The sequence below is a fragment of the Equus przewalskii genome, chromosome 22 (genome assembly GCF_037783145.1).
Source record: "Equus przewalskii isolate Varuska chromosome 22, EquPr2, whole genome shotgun sequence".
Classification (NCBI taxonomy): Eukaryota; Metazoa; Chordata; class Mammalia; order Perissodactyla; family Equidae; genus Equus; species Equus przewalskii.
In genome coordinates, this window is record NC_091852.1 from 36,247,848 (window position 1) to 36,271,093 (window position 23,246).

The 23,246-nt window shown below is 39.2% G+C and overlaps 1 protein-coding gene across 6 annotated transcripts in view; it reads left to right on the top strand.

Annotated features, from left to right (window-relative positions):
- ADAMTSL1 (ADAMTS like 1) overlaps positions 1–23,246 on the top strand; it is an 858,582-nt gene that overhangs the window by 500,205 nt on the left and 335,131 nt on the right. For all 6 annotated transcript variants that reach the window (XM_070589758.1, XM_070589759.1, XM_070589760.1 and 3 more), the window contains one exon: positions 18,393–18,520. In XM_070589758.1, the coding sequence (XP_070445859.1) occupies positions 18,393–18,520 (128 nt within the window). The remainder of the gene's footprint in view (positions 1–18,392; positions 18,521–23,246) is intronic.

Here is a 23,246-nt window from a genome sequence, read left to right on the forward strand (position 1 = left end):
TACAGATGAGGAAACTGAGGCACAGAAAAGTTATATAACGTGCTTCAGGTCGCTCAGCTAGTAGTGGCAGAGTGCAGAATTTGAATCAAGGCAGAGTTCATTTTTTGTACCAACTCTGCCATTTTGTTTCACTGGTGCAAGAAATGAAAGGTTATTTGAATAAGCCAAAAATTCCATGTACATAATTTCAGAAGAAAATCTAACTAAACACATTTAGCTTTGCGGGGAACTCACCAGTGTCCTTACTTTTCTCTTTATTTCTTCTTCTGTCATTAAAAACTTTGTCATGGACTGGCTTGCTCTATGCCAGACACTTTCCTTGGGCCACAAAGATAACCAAGACATAGTCATACCCCGCCGGAAACTCACAGATTCTAGAGAAAGTTTCAAGAAGATAAGACAGAGACCCACTGGAGGATATAAGGTGCTGGGGCAGCACAAAGAAGGACACAGGAGAAGGATCTGGCATTTGTTGTCTGCAGTGCCCCAGGCTCTGTGCTAGGCAGAGAGAAACTCAGCTTTGAGGTGGGTCAGTGAGGGTGATTCAAAAGAAGGGATATCTAAAGTGAGTCTTATGGGGTCAATGGAAGTTCACCAGGCAGACAAAGAAGGGAAAGGGGGCATTCCAGGCAGAGGGACCTGCATGGGCAGAGGCACAGAGGAAGGAAAAGGAAGGTGAGTTACTGGATTAGCGAGTAAATCTCAATTGCTAGAGCACAGCCAGCTCATGCAGGGCCTTGCATGCCATGCCCAGGAGCTTCGACCCACGTTTGTGTTTTAGAAAGACATCTGTGGTGGCCACATGGAGTGGAGAAGCCTGGAGAATGGAGGCCAAAAGGCCAGTTAGAAGATTATTGCTCCTCTCCTAGTGAGAGATCATGAAGGCAGCAGCAGTGGTGAAAAGAGGGGAAAGAGTCTGGTTGTGTGGCTACATACAGGGCAGGAAAAACCCCTGTGGCATCCCTTTGCCTTACATCTTGAGGCCTCAGAGCTCTTAAAGCACCAGCTGTGTGCTAGGGCTCTCCAGGTCCTACTGTCTGGTAGACAGCCTGCAGCCTGGCACTGAGTAGGAGCTCAGATGTGTGCTGAATGAATGTGTGAAAGAGTGAATACTTTTATTCCAGGCCTCCCTGTTCAAAATTGTAACCTACAGCAGAGATTGTTTTCCCCAAATTATGGGAGACCTTCAGGAACAACAAATGTGTCAGTATCCTAAAAAGTAGAGAACTTTCTGTCACTCAGGAAAGTGTGAATCCGGGCCCAACCTTTCTAAAGAGATTGCCCCACAGTTGTGACTTAATCCTTTATTCGTTCTCAGTGAACCTTTCAAAATAAATAGAGCCTATTTCAAAGGGCACTCTGGCACTTTTTGAAAGCTTTATGGCCCTCACATAACACAAAGCCCATAACATGGAGTCATTTTTCTACCTTGGGATAATTATTGGAGTCAGAGGCTGCAGTATTTTCCTGTGTGTGGTTATTTATCTATCTGTTTTCTCACCAAACAGTGCCCTATTCTACTTTTCAGATTCATGTCACAGTTATGAATCTTTCCATGGGAAGCCAGCAAATATTTTTGCCTTAATTCTTGCAGCTCTTTGCAATATCTAATAGGGGCTCCACATGTGTTTGAAAACCAGATGAAAGCCGAGGAAACTCCAGTAAAAGACGCAGCGTTAAGGGTCTAATTTTAAATTATCTACCCTGATTAAATATTAACTGCGGTCTTCAGAAAATTATCAAGCCATATCTGAAATGCATAAATTCATCATTTTATACTAAAAACATAATGTGACTGAAAAAATAACCTACAGGTTTTATTAAAGAAAGTGTGAGTTAAATGTCACATAAATTCTTTATATTTTCTCTTTATGAATCCAATTGCTAAGGTGTCAGATTTTTAATCAGGCATTGGAATCCTGTGGGTATATAATTTCTTCTCCCCCTAATTATGAATAGCCTCCCACATGCACACAGCTCTTTTCTCAATGTTAGTACAAAATTGATTATAGCTTGGCCTCACCTCATAAAGTAGATTTGCCTTGGAACAGCATCAAACAAGTATTTATGTTTTAAATCCTATGGTCCTTCTGACTTTCATTCCAATTTTGGACATCGATCCCTTTTATTTTCCTCCCTCCTTCCCCAAAACTGATGGCAAACAACATAAAAATCTCTTCAGATTTAGCAAAGGGAAAAAAATGTGATTTTCAGTCTCTTCCTATGTGCCAAGTACTGTGCTATTTGTTTCTATCTGTTGTCTCAGGTAAGCCTTCCCACAACCCATTTTGCAGATAAGAAATAAGAGTATCAAAACCTAAGGGTGGTGTGCATTCCTCTACTTTTAGTGTATGTGTATTCAGGTCTTATAGCAAACAAACTGTGTTAAAATATGCAGTACAGACTATTTTCCATGTTTTTGGAACTATGTTATTTGGATTCTGTCAGCAGGAGCCTTCCTAATGTGCTGAGTGATTTCCACAGTTTCAGAACCAAGTTCACTAGAGTTCACTGCTTGCACCATATTTCATCAATCCTAAGATACACAATGTTTTTCTGATTTTAGAAACTTGGATGAGTCTTAATAATTGATAGCAGGTCACAGTTTAATGGGTGGCTCTTTTTAATTCTTAATGGTACATAAAATAATGTGACTTCAACCTATAGCATCTTGAATTCACTGGAATAGTGACTAGGGTCTTTCCAATATCTAACTGATGCGAGCAAAGCTAGGCTTGAGATTCAGCTGCAGAAATATGATTATGGGCTCCACCTCTCCCTCCCTCCCTCTTCCCATTCACCATCCTCTGATGCAGATTCTTCCTGTCTTTGCTTGCCAATCTGAGACATTGAGAGTTTGTACCTTGAGCTTACCTTACTTCTGTCCCATAATAAGGGCAAAGCCCCCTTGCCTACAGCCTCTTTTCTTCTTAATCTATATGTGCCTCAATTTTCTTATCTGTAGGCCATATAGTGTAATGTCGTAGTTCCCTATCTACGGTCAATATCAGAATCAGCTGAACACTTGCTGAAATTATGACGGTCCAGGTCCTATTCAAGAGCCTAAGCCTCTGTGTGCTTTATTAGCTCTGCAGATGATTATTGAGAACCATGGTGAGTTGTTAAGAGCAGGAAATCTTGAGCTGGACTACCTGGACTCAAATCCTGGCTTCACCAGTGCAACCTTTCCATTGTTTTCTGTGTCTCAGTTTCCTTGTCTGCAAAACAGGGACCAACAATATCATCTACCTCAAAGGATTATTGTGAAATTTAATAAAACGACTCATGCAACATACTTAGCACAATACCTCATGCATGTCGCAAGTGCCTAATAAACACCAGCAGTTATTATTCCTCCCTTCCTACAAGGCTGACATTCTTCTATCTCATTCCCAGAAACCAATCTCTTATCTTTTCCTGGATTCAAGGCAGCTGACAGCTTTGCCTGGTAACTAAAGTCTCCTATGCAATCTCAAAGAAGGGCTGAGAAGAAAAATAGGATTCTTTTTTTAACTGGCGGGGGTAAGGGGGATAGGGTTCTGGAGTCCGTTAAAGCCAAGGAGTATAAAACAGAATAAAGATAAAGCTTGATTCAAGAAAGTCACGCTGTGAGTTCACTCACAAATGCTTGTCTAATTCAGGGTTCTAACCCTCCTCTGCATCAAAATCACCATTGGAATTCAGAACTGAAACTGTCTGGAAGCCACCAGCCTCTCTCCCCCAAAAGATTCAGATTCAGGTGGTCTGGGGAGAGGCCCAGACATGGGCTTTTTTTTTTTGCTGAGGAAGACTAGCCCTGAGCTAACATCTATGGCAGTCTTCCTCTACTTTATATGTGGGTCACTGCCACAGCGTGGCTGACGAGGGGTGTAGGTCAGCGCTGGGGATCCGAACCTGTGAACCACTATGCCATGGAGCCAGCCCCTGGCAATTTTTCTTGAGTTCCCAGGTAATTTGAACGTGTAGCCAGAGTTGATAACTGCTGATCTAACTGAATATTTAAAAGGTTCTAAACACCTCTCACCTGTTAGGAAATTTGTCGTTGTCTCTTAACTTTGAAGTCGCTTCTGGAACTCTCCCCACCTCAAAAAAACAAGAAAACAAAATAACTTATGAGCCCCTTTTCCCTAAAATAAGGATACTATACCAGTTCCAATATCTCATGTAGTTGAATGTGAATGTGCTTTGTAACCTGCAAATACATGTGTGTGTGAGAGAGACAGAGGAAGAGAGAAAAAGAGAGAGGGAGCATTACGATGAATAGTGTGAAGATGATTATCCTATTGTGTTAGGGAGCCTGCACAAAGGAACCAGGAACTCTTCCAGTTAGTAAGATGCAGTGTAATCTGAAGTATAAGCTACCAGCCATTTAAATGTATAAACTTTTTATTAAAAAATAGTAACCATGCACATTTTGTGCAAGATAGAAATTAGAACCTCTCCGAGTCTGATTTGAAGAAACAAAATCAAACAAAACAGACACTCTGAGGGTATCCAATCTTCTGCTTATACTAGTCATCTAATCTTCTATTTTTCTTTTCCTGGAAGGCCCTTGTGTTAGATTCAGTATTTGGTCTGATTTTCCCTGCTTTCCTCAGACAGCCAAGTTTAATTCCTGTCCGGATGAGTTACTCACTCTTATCCATCCTTATCCTACTTTCTTAATTAGACCTAAAGAGATTCTAAGTTCCTCTTATCTGCTGAGGAGGTGGTTGTAAGGGGATTTCTCTCTTGTCCTTTTTAGAGCAACTCTCCATCCCTCAGCTGTAGTAGTCCCTTTTTTCTAAAATGCCCATAAACCTGTGGTGCCTCGTGGGATATAATGAGGATTAAATGAATATGTTAAGTACTTTGAAAACTGTAAAACTCCCATCCTATCCTGCCCTGCTCGAAAGCCATCATTGGCTCCAGCTGTCAGTCTACCCAAGGGCCGGTTCCTCAGCTGGAACTCAAGGCCTGTCCCAGGCCACCAGTCCAACCTTATCTGCAACTTCTGTGACACACTGAGAGCCATAATCCAGAAGAACTGACCTGGCCAGAAGTAGAAGCAGATGGCGACACCAGCTGTGTATCACATAGCTGACAGAAGAAGAGTTCCATTTAGGGCATCAGCAGATGGATGGAAAAGAGGGAACAGAAAGGAGATACATTGCAGAAGTAAAACATATAGTCCAGGCAGTTGTTAGGGTATGTGTGTGGGTAGATGGATGGGGTGGGTTGGGGTAGAGGACAGAGTGATTGGAGGGAGGGGAAATGTTTTATAGAAATGTTTATATATTTATAACTGTTCAGCAGAACATCTGCTAAAGGATTGGGGACCCAAGTAATGAGTTTGGTTTGGACATGTTGAGTTTGAGATACTAACAAGGCATCCAGGTAAGTGGAAATAGAAGCCTGGAGATTGGAATAAAGATGTTTTTGTATATCATCTACAAAGGGAAGAGTTCAATAAAGGGGAAGTGGCTAAGATGAAAGGGAGAGTAGAGAGAAGAACAGGGGCCCAAGGAAAGAACCTTGAGGATTCCAGCATTTATTAGTCAGAGTGAGTAAGAAAAGGCAGGGAGCAACAGGCCAGTAGTGACTGCCAGAGAAGCCAGGGGAGCATCTCCCACAGCAAGGCCTGAGAGAAGGTCATAGGATGTGGTGGATTACAGAACTCTGATGAATTTCAGGGGAGCCACATCACTCATGTCTTAGGGCAGAAACCAGATTGCAAAGCATTAAGGAATTTGGGGTTATTGAGGAAGTGGGTGCAGTGCATGTGGATTAGCCTTTCCAGAAGTTTAGAAGTGAAAGGAAAGGAGGCAGGAGACAGTTTCACTCCCACCACGGACAAAGTGCAAAGTAAAGGCAGGAGAACACAAAGCGGGAGCTGTGAGATAAAAGTGAGCTTGGTTTTAATAAAAAGAGGAGAAAGTGCTTTCGTCTTAATAGCTTAAAGAATGCTGATAGCAGCCGTGTGTGAAATTGATTTCTGAGGCCCAGCACCAGAGACAGAGAGGCTGAGAGGCAAATGGGGTAGGGAACCATGATTTAGCACCATCACTTTCTCTGCTTATTACAAAACAGGCTTTAAAAAAGATGCCTGTGGTGCGCCTCGGCACTCTTGATATTGTCGGTGGCCAAGATCCATTTTAATATGTTCCTGAGGCATTTTAGTGATTATAACATTACTTTAGACATCAGTCTGTTAACTTTTTACATTGCTAAATGTGGTTAATGCAATGCATATAAATATTATTCCTACCATTAAATAATTTTGAATGATGCAGAAGGAAAAAGTTATTCTTGCTGAAAACAAAAAGGTGACAGACTCAAAATGCTCGCACACTGAAAGCAAAAATTAAGTTTTAGAAATTCTCAGAGAAACCATCCATGTTTCTACTTTATCAAGCATTGAGGGTCAGACAAGGGCTCACAAGGATCACAAAAAATGGATTATGTTTCATCTGCTAATAAAGATTTAATAAATGCTTTCACTAATGACTTCTTGACATTGTTATTTAATTTACAAATGAGTGGAAGATTATATTACTTCCCATTTATACAATTCCAAACGATATTTTTCGATTATGATTTTAAAATGCTAACAGTAGAGGGAAATTAGCCAGCTCAAAATATAAATACTTTTGATGAACTTGACTGGGACCTGGGAAGAGATGCCTGGTATATATGTCTCTATTCACCAATGTTATTTTCCATCTCAATACAAGTAGGTCTATACTATTTACAGATAACGATGACAAATTATAATTGACCAAGAAAGACAAGTTCTTTTAGAGACCAATGTCCTTTTTGCCGTGATTTAAAATCAGGGACTTACACTACAATCCACTCTGCACAATATTAAAAAGAAATGGTAGGCTATTATGTTTGTGAAATGAATAATTATTTAGCTAGAGAATGCTCGTCCTGACTGTTGTAGTTATAACAAAAGCTATCCCAAGGCAACTGACTCTCAATTGTTACTGATAAAGGACTTAATATGTTAAAAATATATCTGGAAATCTGAATATTTAAAAAAATGACCACTATAGTCTATACCAGTAGAGAACCACAATAACAGAGCTTCTGTTTTGATACAAAACAAATTATGTCATGAAAATTATAGATATAGTCATTAGTAGAACATCATAAGAAAAAAAAACGTTATTCCTTAACACTTGGATAGGAAGAAACTGAAAACCATCACATAAAGCTAACTTTTATCTCATCATTTGGGAAACTTTTGTTTATAAGTATTTACTGATCTTCAAAATTAAGTAGTACACATTTACCAATATAAAGGGCAGAGTATAATTTAGCATTTCTTTTATTATTTGGAACTCACTAGGATTTGACAGAGAATCTGGATGCTAATTGTATTAGTAAAGAAAGGGAATCACAAATAGAGATTCTTTGTTTCAAGAATTACTTTTTAATAAAATGATTCTTGTATCTGAAGCAATAGGATCATCTCTATTTGAATTTTGTTTAGCAATTATACTGGTCAACACTTTCATATTTTAGCACTTTTATTTTTAAAATAATCTTTACAGCACCCCTATGAGTTAAGTCAAGCAAATGTTCATGACTTATTTTACAGGAGGGAAAAATGATTTGTAAATATGCTTAAATGAGATAGGCTAATTTAGAACCGTAGACATTTTTATGGCTGGGGATGTCTTAGAGAGTATCTGACCCAAATTCCTTCTTGTGGAAGTGACTGAACTAAGGCACAGAGACCTAAGTCACCCAAAAGACCACAATAGCCAAGTCCTGGTCCCCAGCCTGCATCCCTGTTTAGGAGTTTTTGCCGTCAATGTTATCCATGTCCATTCTCTGAAACATTTTGAAGTTAAAAGTGCTCATAAAAAAATCAAGCAAACACTAAACGCCCATTGAGTATTGATCTCTGAATCAAGCCCTGCGTTGGAGATTAGGGATGTAAAGCTGGAGATCACATAGTCCCTGTCTTCAAGGGCTGATATCAATATTTTGCCTCTGTTAATTTCATTTAAACCTCAGAGTGCTATGATTTGAAGTTTGGGATTTATTTTTGCATGGAATCTAATGGAAATATTTTCTCCCCAGTTCAGAACTTTTACTTTAAAACTTGTATCAAAACTTGCTTCTAGCAAGTCATTTTTCCTGATTAATTCTGTTCAACATTAAATTTTTCTGTGATCTATGGTTATCTCTACTGTACTAATTTTTGCATTTTTGAAAATACGATTTAATGAATATTCTTTACGTTTTTATTGGTAGAGGCCTATGCCTTTAATTAAGTCAGGACGCCATTACTCGCCTATCTGCATTCTCTCGTAATTGCAGCCGCTCATCTCCACAAAGCCCTGCATCCCAAGTGTTGCAGAAAGACTGACATTATTTACTCACTGATGAGGACTCTTTGGCAGATAGACATCTAGGACTTGGGTTAGACTAGATTAAGGCGAGATGTGACAGGTTAATCATCTTTCAGCTTTAAACATTTTGAGTATATTTAAAGTTGACAGAAAAAGGCATGTGAGTAAGCAGAAATGTGATTGTCTTTTTCTTTCATGGGTCAGATTAATTTTTTTTCCTCTTCCATTCCCTTGCTTATATGCAGCTTCTGCATATATCTATATATATTCCCCATCTGTCTTTAGAGAATCTGAATGTATATGAATGAGACAAAGCTGACAGCCGTTATGAATTAGATACTCGACTACAACTTGCCCTAGCCTGCCTTGCGTTAATTATTCATTCAACGAATATGCACTGAGACTGATTACATATCCGGTGTTCGACAAGGCACTGGGGGTACAAAGGCATATTCATCTCTGTCATGGCCCTGAGGAAGCACACAGTCCGTCCCTCAGGATAGATGTGTAAACAAGGAACTGCAGAACAGTGGCTGAGAAATGCTAGAACAGCCACGGGTGTGAGTCCTAGCAATATGCTCAAAGACACAGGAGAGGGGGTGAGTGATGCTACCTGGAGATGAGAGAACATTTCACTGGAAGATGATGTTGGAGCTGCATGTTAAAGTAGGAGAAGTACACAAGTCGAAGAAAGTAAAAAGTTGTGAGGAATGTGGAGAAGAGGGAAACGTAGGCAATGGCAGCTCATAAAAGAGTATCAGAGGTCCCCAGGCAGTCTGACTGACTGAGCAGCAGTGCCCAGTCACCGGAGAGCAGAGGACACGAGTGATCGGAAGCAGCAGAAATGAGTCTAGAACATTGATTTAGGGTCAGGTTCTGAAGGGTGTTGTATGTCACACTAATAATTTGGACTTTATCCTATACCCAGTGGTTCTTAACCTTTGGAGAATCTGACAAAAGCTATGAATCCTCTTTCCAGAAGTATGATAACAACACATGTATGTGCAAAATGTTGCAGACAGCTTTGAGTCCTCATGGCCCATCTGGAATCTATTACTAGATGCCACCAGCTATAGGCAGTGGAACCATAGGAAGTCTTTTAGGGAGTGAACAACTTAGCGCTGTATTCTAGAAAGATAACTGGCAGGAGTGTGGAGGCTAGCCCAGTGGGAGGAGAGGCTGAAGGTAAAAAAATCAGATGGGAAGCCTATTGCAAAATGCCAGTCACCAAACACTAGAACCAGAATTAAGGTTGAAGGTAAGTGAAAATAGTGAAAGTAAGAATGGAGAGGGTGGGAATGAAAGAGAGAGGCATTTCAGAAATGGAAGTGATAAGACTTGGTGTCTGATTAAATGTAGAGGATGAGCAGTCAAATATTTTGTTGTTGTTGTTGATCTTTATCTTACTTCCCCCACTAAATTATAAATCCTCTAAAAGGTGTTCCTGCACCAGGCTGGACTCAGGGAAGTGAGCAGAAGCAGAAACATAAGCATGCAGGAGTGGAACTTATTCAGGAGAAAGCAAGAGTTCCCTCCATAAGCCAAGAGGTAGAGGGCTGTGGGGTAGTGAGCTCTGGGGCTGATAGATAGTTACTGGTAGACACTGAGAATCAAGAAAGGAGCTGTTGAAAATGGTAACGCTGGATGGGAGACAGGCATTTCAAAGCAGCTAGTCAACTTGCTGGTTGCCATCTATGCCTTACTTACAAGGCTTCCTGGCCTGAGAGCATCTAGTGGGGTATAGAAGCTAAAGAAATCTGTTGATTATTGGCATGAGTCTACATTAAGCAATTATGATTGTTCTGGATTGCTAGGATGCTTGGCTGGTTTGCTTTACATGATAATAGAAAAGTATCATCAGGACCATAAGTAGGCCCTCAAAGTGATTTACTCCCACACTGCAAAACTTGCAAAATTGTTCCACTTATTCAAGCTGCTACCTACAGCTGCATCTACAGGTTAAAACCAGAGGGAAATCTTATCTGTTGAAGATACAGAGATATGGTAACTGAGAGAGCTATTGCTTTTTAAAACGTGTGTCTGAGTTACAGGTGCAGTGTTTTTGACAAAATTCCTCTCCTAGTGTGGAAGAGTCGGGGGTGGGGAGTGGTACGTATTTGAACTGAAGAAAAGAAGAAAGTCCCAGACTTGAAACCACTTGGAAATTTTCAGTAACTAGATCCCTCTTTCTCTCTCTCTCTCCTCCCCCACTTCCCTGCTTCTTTTGCTCTCCCTCCACCCAACCCCACTCCTGTGTTTATTCCATGCCTTCTGTATGTTTTTAGGAACAAACGACAAGTAAACAAGTAATCCAGGATTTAAAACAAAACATACTTCCAGAGCATTTCACCATCCATTAAATATTTGTTCAAATTTCTTACATCTTCTTCTAGATGACATGCATAGTAATTATTGCAGTGATAACTGTAGATAGCTCAAAAATAGAAAGCATCATCCCTGCCCTCGAAGAGTTTACAAACTAATTGGGAAGATAATTGTTATGCAAAATGATAATCCTGAAGAGCTACTAAGTCTTATTTTAAGTTCAGTTTATTCTGTACGAATTCTTGCAAATTGATAACACCTGGATAGAACATCAAATAAATGCAGATTAGGCAGAATATTGAGATAGTAAGAACTTATCATTCTTTTAGTGTTTCTGGGTAAAGGGAATTTAATGTGAGCAAAAGTAGAAGCAAGAATGTAGAGAAGAAGAAAATATAATGTTGAGTCAGAGAGAATGTTTTAGATTTCAATTCCGAACATTCATCCCGCAATTTCTGACTGGCACTTGAGAGAGAAGCACTGGATCGTGAGCACAGACGTACACCCTAAATTACAGCTGGAGTCCTGTGGAACTTCATTCAGAACTATTTCAGCAAACTTTTTTCTTGGCTCGGGTGGCACCATGATCAACCACAGAAGAGTTAGGAAAGTTCTCCTAAAACCAAAGACTTGACGGTAGCATGAAATTAGTCTTTCTTCCAACTTCTCTGTTATAATTTTGGTTGTTGTTCATCAAACTCTAAGTCATATTATTTTATCAGCTTTCCAGTTTCCTCAGCGAGTCACAAAGTGAGCTTTTTCTCTGTCAGGAATTCTTTCTCCATGATTCCAAACCCCAACATGTGCTTTCCAGAGTCTCTGATGTTTCGTTACTTCTACAGATGTTTTGTAAATGCATTTCAGCAAAAGTTGCCAGTGGGGCAGAAAGTATCTATGGTTTATTGGAGTCGCAGTTTGGACAGAGCTTGAGTTAGATTAGATGGAAACGGAAACTGAGACTTCTAACTGGCTCACCGGGAGGTCAGGAATTCACAAAAAGAGCAGAGAAGGAATTTCATTTGAGGGGGTGTTTCAAATATGCCTGTTTTGGGGAGTGGAAGGGTGTGGAAGCCCCAGGAGGTGACTCTTCACTCTTTTCCTTGGTGCTTGGCCTACATATTATTTTCCACCGGAGATTTTTTCTTCCTAAGTACAGAAAAAAATAGCAACCAGGAAGAGCAGCTTCATTTTTTTAGAACTCCAGGTAAAATGGCTTAAGCTTCACCCTTGAGGTGAAATAATATAAAGGCTTTAAAGTAACCCTACAACGCGAGGGCCAAGAAGATGATGACTGTGAGCACAGCTAGGGGAATAAGTGATTTTTTTTTTTTTAAATTACTGCCGTTTCTACAAAATACAATTCTCCCATTGTCCAATTTTCTTTTGTGAAAGAAATGGCATTACCAGTTTCAGCCTTCTACTCCTAATTGAGCAGCCCCTAGGTTCGGGAGTTTGGCTGTTATAGTTGTTATTAGAAAGAAAATTATTACAGTGGAAAAAGAAAACCAGACTGACGGTTTCTTTCTAGTACAAACTCTCTTTAAATCTTCCAGACACACACCCACACACACAAACACACACACCCACTCTCCCTCTCTTTCTCTCTTGTATACCTATAGAGGGGGAGAGAGTTTGTGTGTCTGGAAAATATTTATACGCACAGATATATATGTATATACATAGTATACATACGTATATATGTATACACACATATATACATATGTATAGGTTTTTATCCAAACTTAAACAGTTTCAAATCTCTATCGGAAAGAAGTATATAGTAATATTTACATTAATATCCTATTAGTATTACCACAAAGCAGTGTATTTCTATTTGCTAAATTTGTACTTTTAAAGTAATAGAAACTGACAGTGATGGAGTAATTTACTCTGCCTTTCCTTGAGATAAGCTGACTCAAAATACTCAATGACCAGTTGCAAATTTCCTGAATGCTAATCTTTGCTCATATCAGCAATTATTGATTTTAATTCAGCTGGCTGTGAAAGGGTGTTCTGGTAGAGCTTTCCCAAATGCCTAGAGGTTTTCAGCAGTTTCCTAGATGAGCTGCGATCCTGCCTTGCCCTTGGATAGAATACAAAAAAATCAAGTTACCAGAGTTCTGAAATGAAAATCTTACTGAAGCGTTTGACGTTCAGCAGAGTCAGGTTTTTGTTCCTAAAAAGTAATGAAGCTGTCTTAATTCCATCGCCAAGTTGTTATTCCCAGACTGAGAAAGAATTCTCAAGACAGAATAATTTTTTTGAAAAGAAAAGCAACAACATTAGTTCTTGCATTCTATAAAAAATTCAGGTATTGATAAATGCTATTCAAAATGGAAAGGAAAATCAAATTTTGAAGCTAGGCAGCACAAAAGATGGTCAGATGTGGATATAAAGCCTGGCTCGACCAGGTACTACCTCTGTGACTTGGGATGGGGATGGTATATTCCTGACATGAGTGGAGAGATGAAATGGTTAAAACTAACATGCCAGAAACTACACTAGGTACTTAATATATGTTCTTTCAGTTAATCTTCACAATAGTCCTAGTAAGAGAAGTATCAATGTTCCCATTTTACAGATAAAGAAACTCTGGTTCAAAGAGATCTGACAATGTGCCTAAGTCAAGTTTACTAGGATATGACTAATAAAGTCTGTCTTATGCCCAAGTTTGTCCTTTTTCTCCTGCACCACGATCCAGGTTGTTCAAGCTCTCTGAGCTTCAATTTTCTTATTTGTAAAATAGAAAAAATAATTTCCGACTTGACATGGCTCGTTGTGAGGATTAAATCCTGTAATTTGTGTAAATTCTGGCGCACTTCGTGGCACATAGGTACTTAATGCCAGCATTTTTTCCTCACCATCGACCCTCCAGGCTTAGGTGGTGCAATTAGGTGTCGTAACTGGAATGTGAAAGGAGTATGCCTATGTGCGTGCGTGCACAGGCACAGTGGAAGAAAAAGGAAGACAGGTACCCAAAAGTCTTTCCATAGCCTGGATAGCTTTTACACGCTGTTATAGAATTGACTTTTCTCCTCAGTAGCAAGGGACAGGCTTCATGCAGTGGCCTCTGAAAGACCGTGCACTGTGTCACTGGTAGTTCATCATATCCCCCAGCAGTGCAGCTGTGATAAGAACCAGATGATCCAAATTTCCTAAGCAAAGCCAGCAGCGAATATCTGGGAAGGCACATGCCTCAGTCTCCACACACTCTGCTCTTTAAGACAGTACATCAAAAAGCTAATGGACTTTTACAAGAGCCCAGTTACTGCTTCACGGCTGTAAGCTCTCAGGAGCAGGGACCCACAACCCCTACCACGTACAGTTGGCGGCAGAACCAGTATTCCAAGTAGTTAAAGAAGCCAAGGATTAGATAAGATTTATAGAGACCTGATGTGTGTAGGGGAGCTAAAAATGGAATCTGCAGATTCATTTCCAAAGCGTGGTACATGGACAGGATGTTTCTGTGGATGGATTTCTCCACTTTGCTTGGGCACGCCACAGGAAAAATGGTTCTCTCATCATCGGAGGAGTTGCCCCTCTTTTTAATTTAGAGGTGTGTGACATCCATTTTGTACAGTCACATACACACTTCCAGATGGCTTAAGCTAAATGCTGTCTGTCTGGCCGGAGAGGAAAACCAGAGACTCAGGTGCCTTCTTGCTGATCTTGAAATAGTAAGAACCACTCTTTGCCTTGTCTCATAACCTGTTTTGCTACTTTCGAGGATCCGTTGATGTCTGAAAAACACTTTGCTTATAATATAACTTCATCTGTTATATGACTTCAATTTTACAAAAACCCATCATCCATTTCCTCAGCACCTACTTTTGTTTTCATTTAGTTCTATATAGCTTGACCTCTTCTTACAACATTTGGAAAAAATATTTTCCAAGTACTCTGTATATATGTGTCTCTGAGCAAATATAACTCCAGAGTCTTTTTATTGCTAATTTGTGCTTCATCCTACAACATCTTTCATAAGTTCTTGATAACCTGTCCAAGTTCCAGTGAGAGAGGTTTCTAGATAAAGTGCTACATAGGAGGTCAGTCTAAGGTTAAGTGTTTATTGGGCAGTGGGATGCAGGGAGCTATTGCTTCGTGTAATTACTCAAAGTGTGTAACTACTTGTAGCTGTCAGGCTTAAAGCTGTTCACCTGAGACTTGGTTGCTGCAATTGGCCCTGAAATCAACCGCAAACCTATCAGATGAAAACCATGTTTAGATAAGCCAGCAATGGCGAGAAAAATGACACCATCCTGAGGTTGATGGATTTAAAGCAGCTCTTCTAATCTTCTTCTAATATTCCTAGGAGGTACATAATGATCTATGGCCACAATCTATATTACATGTAATTGACATTGACTGAGACGTACAGCCTCTTAACTGACCAGGAGAATTGGATGGATGAAATTGGAGATTGGTTGCTGAGTTTTCCAACGAGAAAATAATTGATTTAGGAGTTGTCATTAATGCTGCGTTCAAAGGTCATCGTGTGGCACGAAAGATCTAGAAATATCTAGACTTTTTCTAAATTGAGTAACTCAAGGGAAGTAGCCAGTTTTCATAGGATTATAGAACCAAGACTCAGGCCTTTTTTCTCTCAATGTTCACTGGATTTCTGAAATGCTGGTGCAAAAGAGGAGCCAATTGTCCATTGTTAGCCATCCAATGACTAAAAGTAAAATAAATGCTGCAATAAGAATGGGATTTATAATGGATTTTCCCTTCAAGTTCAATATCAGATGCAGTTTTGACCTTTTCTGGTAATCTCCCACTAGTGAAACACTGGCTTACCTACAGAATTTAATGGTTGCTCTTTAGTTCTCTGTCAATTAATAGTTAATGACCATCATCTCGCCTGACACTGTTGCTGAAATTTCCAACAGTGGGGTCAGGAAAATCTATTGCTCATTGTATTTTTATTGCATCTATAACCTTGTTTCTGAGATATTGAGATTAAAACATTGCATTTATGTGATGAAAATCAAACTGAGAGACGTTGGCTGGAACGTATTAGAAAAGCTTAGAATTTTGGTTTCAGAGGCAATGGGCATTGCTTTTAGGCAACTCATTATCTAGTCCTTATTTTCTTCTGCCTTAGTTTCTCTTGCTAGATGCAATTCAAAGTTCCCACTTTAAAAAAAATCCTACTCTAAAGAGGAAAGCACATTCAAAAGTGAGAGAGAAATAAGCATGAGTCCCAGCTGCACCGGGCACAAAAGTTCTTTATATTGAAGGCTCGTTTAAAAACTGTTATAACCAAATACTTCTGGGTCTTAGAATGACCTGAAAGGCATTGCTGAAATGTCATTTCTGGTTATAGATGTAAAAATCTGGCACAGGTGAAGAGGAGGGAAATCACTTTACTTTCTCTAACATTGAATGTGGATTCAGTTGAAATGAATTATGTCTATTCCATTGTATATGCTTTTATAGTGTTTATTATTTAGGCCCTGTTAGCTTTTAAAAATGTGTGTATATATATATATATATATATATATATTATTCTGGTAACATGTTTGTAACGTAAAGTTTACTATTTTAATTGTTTTAAGTGTGTAGTTCAGTGGCATAGTTGTGCGACTCTCACCACTATCCATCTCTAGAATTTTTTTCGTCTTCTCAAAATGGAACTCTGTCCCCATTTAACACCAACTCCCTATTCCTTCCTCCCCCTGTTCCTGGAAACCACCATTCTACTTTCTGTCTCTATGAATTTGACTTCTCTCGGGACTTTACATAAGTGGAATCATATAATATTTGTCCTTTGTGTCTGGCTTATTTCACTTAGCGTAATGTCTTCAAGGTTCATCCATGTCGTAGCATGTGTCAGAATTTCCCTCCTTTTTAAGGCTGGATAATAGTCTGTTGTTTGAATATAGCACATTTTATTTATCCATTCATCCACCCATGGACATTTGGGTTGTTCCTGCCTTATGTGATTTTTATATGTTAACTATTTTAATCTTCACAGTGTCTCAGTCATGTAGGGATCTGTATTATCCCCATTTTATGATAAGAAAACTTAAGCATAAAGAGATCACAGCTAGGAAGCTCTGGAGCCAGTATTCTGGCGCAGGCTGAGTAGACGACAGTCCCTCTCTTACCGTTATCTATCCCACTGTCCCTTATGAATGATTTAGAAATCTAAATAAAGCATGCACTAGTTAGACAATCCTTGATATAACTCTCTGAGGCCAGGTTTTGAATAGTTTTGAAATATTTACATTTGTCATATGTATATCTTTGATTGACATGAGAAGATACCACCTTTAATGTTTGAGTATCACATCTGGTTTTTTAAGTAAAATAATTTGGCCACAATTTACACCAGCTATTTGTAGAACTGTTGCTATGGACTGAGTTGTGTTCCCCCCAATCCACACGTTGAATCCCTCACCCCCAATGTGATGATATTTGGGGATGGAGCCTTTAGGAGATAATTAGGTTTAGGTGTGGCCATGTGGATAGAGCCCTCATAATGGGAGCAGCTCCCTTATAAGAAGAGACACCAGACAGCTTGCTCCCTCTCTCTCTCCTCACACAAAGTGGAGGTCATGTGATCACACTGGGAGAAGGCAGCCACCTGCAACCCAAGGGGACAGTTCTCACCATGAGTCAACAAGGCTGGCATCCTGATCTCAGACTTTCAGACTCCAGCACCGTGAGAAAATAAATTTCTGTTTTTTAAGCCACCCAGTCTGCGATTGTGTTTTGGCAGCCTGCGCAGGCAAGTACAACTGTGTATATACATATATGACATATTCTCAATTTACAGTGACATAGTAAGTAAAGGTAATATTTTTTAGTGCTTTACTCTGAAATTAGTCCTAGGCTAAGTTTATATAACCAATCCTTCTATAGTGTGTGTGTGTATGTGTGTACATGCATGTGCATGTGGATGTGGTGGTATGGTTATATTATCCCCATTTTACAGAAAGAGAAATTGAAGTGTGGGGAGGTGATACATTACTCGTTCAAGGACACATAGTTAGTAAAAAACAGAATCCATATCCAAACCCAGAGTTTCTAACTCCAGAACCTGTTCTGTGAACTATGGCACAAATTTATATTTATCTCCTCTAGGAGATGTGAAGCACGACATGGAGATGTGAACCTAACATTTTCCTTACAGTTGATATAGATTTTACTAGGAAGCCTGTCAATAACAAGCACAGCTATCTGTCAAGAGGCAATCCCTGCATTAGTCAAGTTACTTCATACAGTTATTCTAATGAACAAATCTGAAACTGGGGCTGACACTGTTTCATTAAAAAATGAGCAATTGTATAGAACATTAAATTTTGGAAAGCAATGCTGGCATGCACATGTCAAGCTTCTCAGAACGGAAACATCTCTGAGAGCAGCTTCTCTCTTCACAAAAAATTGAAAAGTAGACTCATGAGCCCTGGGTAAAATAGTGACTTCAATGCAATTTATCTTCCTCTAACCCAGATTCCTATTTCTGACCACCTTTTCCATTTGCTCCATGAGTGCAATCCCTTGCCCCTTTCAGTGACGGCCCAGGGTCTTTAAACTCAAATATCACTCTCCCCAAACATATACACATTATTAAACTGGAAAGATCTGAGAATCTGAGCACATTTTCATCCCCAACAAGGCCACCATGTACAGACATAGAGACCCCCCCACACTTTAGAACACGTGTTTCAGGGTTCAACGAGGACATTATACTGACCGTCCTCTTGTTTCTCCCAGAGCTCCAGGACAGCACGCTCCGAGGAGGACCGGGACGGCCTGTGGGACGCCTGGGGCCCGTGGAGCGAGTGCTCACGCACCTGCGGTGGAGGGGCCTCCTACTCGCTGAGACGCTGCCTCAGCAGCAAGTAAGTCCAGAAGCCACAGGAGGTGTGGCTTTTGTCAGGCCCAGAGGGAGCAGATTTGAGGCATACTTTTGTGGTTGGGGTTACGCAGAACATTTTATTGAACACAAATCCAGATAAAGGAATGGAAGGAAGGTACAAAGAACTAAATATTTCCATCTCCAGCTAGGTATTTATGTAGTCTTATACGATAAGCAATATAGTATTTATCTCATTTACGAAACAAGTTTTGTTATCAGTTTATATATTAGAACTGGAAGGAGCATTCAGTATTAGAAATGGATCTAGTATCTTTAGCTCCGTAATATATTTTTGCATCGTCTTAACAATTATGATGACAATAATAGCAAAAATATTAATGTTAATATCATATTAAGTTTATGTTGGATTCCAATGTTACCGAGTAGTTTGCAAATGAATGATATTGGTTTAGTGTTTAGATGTTGTAATGGCCAGAAGTTCCCTGAAGTCATTCAGTTCAATGAATGATGAATTTTGCATACAAGGAGATTTGGAAAATTAGAAACTGTCATGGGAATTGGGCATGAATAGTGAGAGCCTTGGTGAAGGTGGAAATGAGGGCAACTAAGGGTTTCTAAGCTGAAAGGAAAAGGCCTGAGGCGTTAGAATGGAAAGTCTTTACATAGAATAATAGTAATTCAAAACTGCTTCTTGAGTTGTGTGGTCTATGACTAGATTTTTCTCCAAACTATAAAATATAAAGTAGTATGGTAATATTTTTTAATGAAAGATTTTATTTGACAGTGAAAGTGTTATATACGGCAAGTAAGAAGTTTGATCAAAATTACTATATATTTTAAAACATGAAACAGGAGTAGAGAAAAATATGCATCTGCTGATTCTTCTAGACTTTTCATACACAGCAGAAAGTAGTGAGATGTATTCAGGAAAAACATCAACTTATTCTGATAAGAGTGAGAAGTTCTTGAAATCAGTGTCTGAGTTGTACACCTTTCTGTATCCCCCAGGCCTGCACAGGGTCTGACAGATATTAGGAGCTCAATAGATGTTTCTTCACTGAATCCATTGATAACTGAGACCATTTTGGTTCCAGACGGGTCCCCGTAGAAACGGCATACCCTGGGAAATATGGCCAAAAGGCATATCTTGCAAGATACCAGATCAATTCTGGTGTTTAGCCATTCGGGTGTTTGGGTCTACACTGAGGATGAGTCTATTGGATTGCATCCACTAGCAAGTATGCTTGTCTTCTTTGGAGGCCAGCCTCATATTAAACCAGATCCCTGAGCTGATGAGAAAAAAATAGACCTTTCATCTTTGTGATTCATGTGTTCTCTTAATCTTGACTGTCAAAAACTTCCTAAATTTGTCCTACATAATGCTGCATGGTGATAGCACTGTGAGGCATAACTGATAACGAGCACACATCACTAAAGCCAAGATGTACTAATTCAGAATGTTCCTATTATGTAGTTTTCCCAAATTAGTATGCTTAAATATTCTGTAGGGATGAGCCAAAACATGTGTCTCACAAAGCCAGTAAGAGATGTATAGGAACTTTCCTACTGGCTCAGTGATGTGAATGTTACATGTGAGAATCTTGTACTGAGTGAGAGACTGAGAAGCATCTTAAGGAACATATTAAAATTGCAAATAAAATTCTGTCTTTCGGCAAATCATCAAATATTGATGTTATGTGAAATTCAAAAATACCGTTTTTGTCACCTAGTAAATTAAGACTCCAGTTGTTAGGATTTTATTAAAGTACTATAGAAGACAGTTGTCATCTGCTTATAATGAATTGGAAAAGGAGAATGTAAATTCTAAATTATATACATACATAAGATATGTCCCCATTTGACTTTCAGATATTGAGAAAATACTTTCAGTAAACTCATACTGGGCTGGATAGAAAGCCAAAAAAAAAATGGGGAGAGGGGTGGGTGGCCCATTCTTTAGGGATTTGAAGAAGAAAAAGCAAGCCTCTAAACAGATGGCGTTTCCAAATCAGGTAAGAACAGAAATATTAAAAGAACAGACTGAATGGTGGAACCAACCTATGTGTCATTTGCCTCAAAAGAACCAAAATCAGTACAATTCAGCATAAACTCACCTCACAACATAACCCTTATTGAAGAATGGTATCAAAACATATACTGGGGCACAGATAAATAGCCCTGTCATGATTTTAAAGGCTCGTGAACTTAATGGGCTTTCTCTCACCTCTCCACTCCAGATTTAGGCATCCAAGTTCAATTCAGTCACCTAATACTCTTCGCAAAGCTCAGAGGTTATGAAGGTTTATGTCCTTAGAGGCCCACCATGTAAATGGAATGTGTGTTATGGTCTAATGGTAAGTGTTCAAATTCAGCCCAAATAAATCTCATCCACCTGCTGAATTAACCTAACAGGACAATTTTCCAGCCCTGGTGATACGATTTCCCAGGTCACTTGTAGGTCTGATATTTTGAAGTCTATCAACTAATAATGATTCTACTCCCAATATGATAGAACTGTAAAGGGAGCTAAAATACTCTGCTTGTTTGGAATAGATGATAACTATCAACTCCTGGAGTTAATTATGTTCCTTGATGGATTGGAAGCTTGTGAGGAGGCTTGGTTAACCTCCTGAGCAGAGAACATCTGCTCTGAGTGATCTTTTGAAGATTGCGGGGGCCGGGGGTGGGGACGGGAGTCAATGGAGGCAAAGCAGAGTGAAAATCTAGGCAGGCATTGAATACAAGATTCTTCATTCTCAGCTGGCAGTGCTTCATGCTGCGTAAAAAGCCCTGTTCCAGGGAGATGCTGGGCAGAGCCCTTCCCTTGGCTTCTCCCTCATCCTTTTCCTAGGCTCAGAGAAAGGAAGCAGGGCTTGCTTTTCCCAATTTCTGATATGGAAGCATTGATAATTGCCTTTACCTGCAACTCTGGTTTGATCAATAAAGGAAGGCCCTGTATTAACTTTTTTCTACAACATTTACTAATTTCCTTAAGATTATATTAGGTTTCATTGAGTGACTCTGATAATGCGACTGTCGCTAATCTTGTATCACCAAGTGGTACAGAATGTCTGCTTTTATTTATTTTTTAACATTAGAAATCAGACTATACTTGCTTGTACTTTGTGACCATTCTTTATTTTATTTCAAGTGAATTAAACAATGTACCAACTACCTTGAGAAGCTACTACTTCTCTCCAATTCTTCACCCCCCCTCCGCTAAATACTCGAAATATTTTTAGCAAATGCATTTTTCTGATGACCTAGTATTGTGTGTTGTTTAGTGGAAACTGTCCTTCTTGAACCTAAATTACTTAGGTGTATATTTTTTAATTTGATACTAAAGATGTGTCTCCGAGAGTTCCAGGTTTGTCTTTAGCCAGTTTATTTAGCTTTGCCTGTAAGGAGTTTCAGATGCGTAAGGCACTTAAGCAAACTCTGCATCACATCACATGTACCACTGTATGAGGTCTGTGCCAAGACTGAGGTCAAAGGGGTAAACTGCAGCTCCTCTGAGATGGCAATGACTCAGATAGCCGATGCTCTTAAGTATGGTGTCGACCTTGGTACTGGTGGCTGAAGAAGGTTTAAAGGTCTTTTAGGACATTTTTACTTTCTGAAATGCCAAATTTATCTCCAGACTAATAGACAGTATGGACTAATAGATTAATACTGTAGATTAATAATGCGTTCAAAGTATGAATATTTTGTTAAATTCCAAGTGATTTAATGAAGAGTTTCTTAAGTTCATATATATCCAAATAGCAAAACATGACTCACTTATAAAGGAAGAAAGCATTTTTTTAAAGTTAATAGATTTTGAGTGGAATTTTTGAGTAGAATAAAATTTTTTGGAGCTGAATAAAATTGTTAGATGAGCAAGAGATAAAATCATCACATTGTGGAGGTGCCTAAAAAAGGTAAGATTATGATATTATTCCAAATGGATGTGGCTGCCAGAATGTTGTCAATATAAACACAGCAAAACTAAAGTAAATAGCCCCAAGGAGTCTTATCTCATAGGAATGGGGAAGATCATTCAAACTTATCATTTCATGATAGTTGTGCTAAGGGAAAGTAAGCTAACTCCTCAGATTTTTTCTTTTTCCCTGAGGAAGATCTGGCCTGAGCTAATATCCACTGCCAATCTTCCTCTTTTGTATGTGAGCCACCGCCACAGTATGGCTACTAACAAAGGAGTGGTATAGATCCATACCCAGGAACGGAGCCCGGGCTGCTGAAACAGAGTACATCAAAGTTAACCATTAGGCCACCAGGGCTGGCCCTAACTCCTCTGACTTTTTAATTGTGAACACAATTTTTCTCCCATAAAAATATTGATACTTACACTGATAAAAGCTTTAGTGAGCAACTAATTTCTATACCATATAACAATAAATACCAAAAGAAAAATTTTAATGCTAATATTTGGCTTCTTAAACAAATTTTTTTTTCTATTAAAGTCATCTCATCTTAAGATTCACAAGACTTGTAAGAGGTTTTAGACCTTTCAGCTCAAGTGAGCCCCACAGCAAGATCTATCTGTTACTCTTCATCTAGTGTTATATGTTATCAGCCTTGTTTTCCTTGGAAATGTTAGAGTTTTTATTTAAAAGAAAGATATACAAGTTTGGCATGGGTCTGACGACTCATGTCATTTATATGAGGTGGTCTTTTGTTGTGTTAGAGGAGATTTCACATTTTAGGACATATGTTTAAGAGTTTGTGTTGCCTTCCTTTCACTTTTT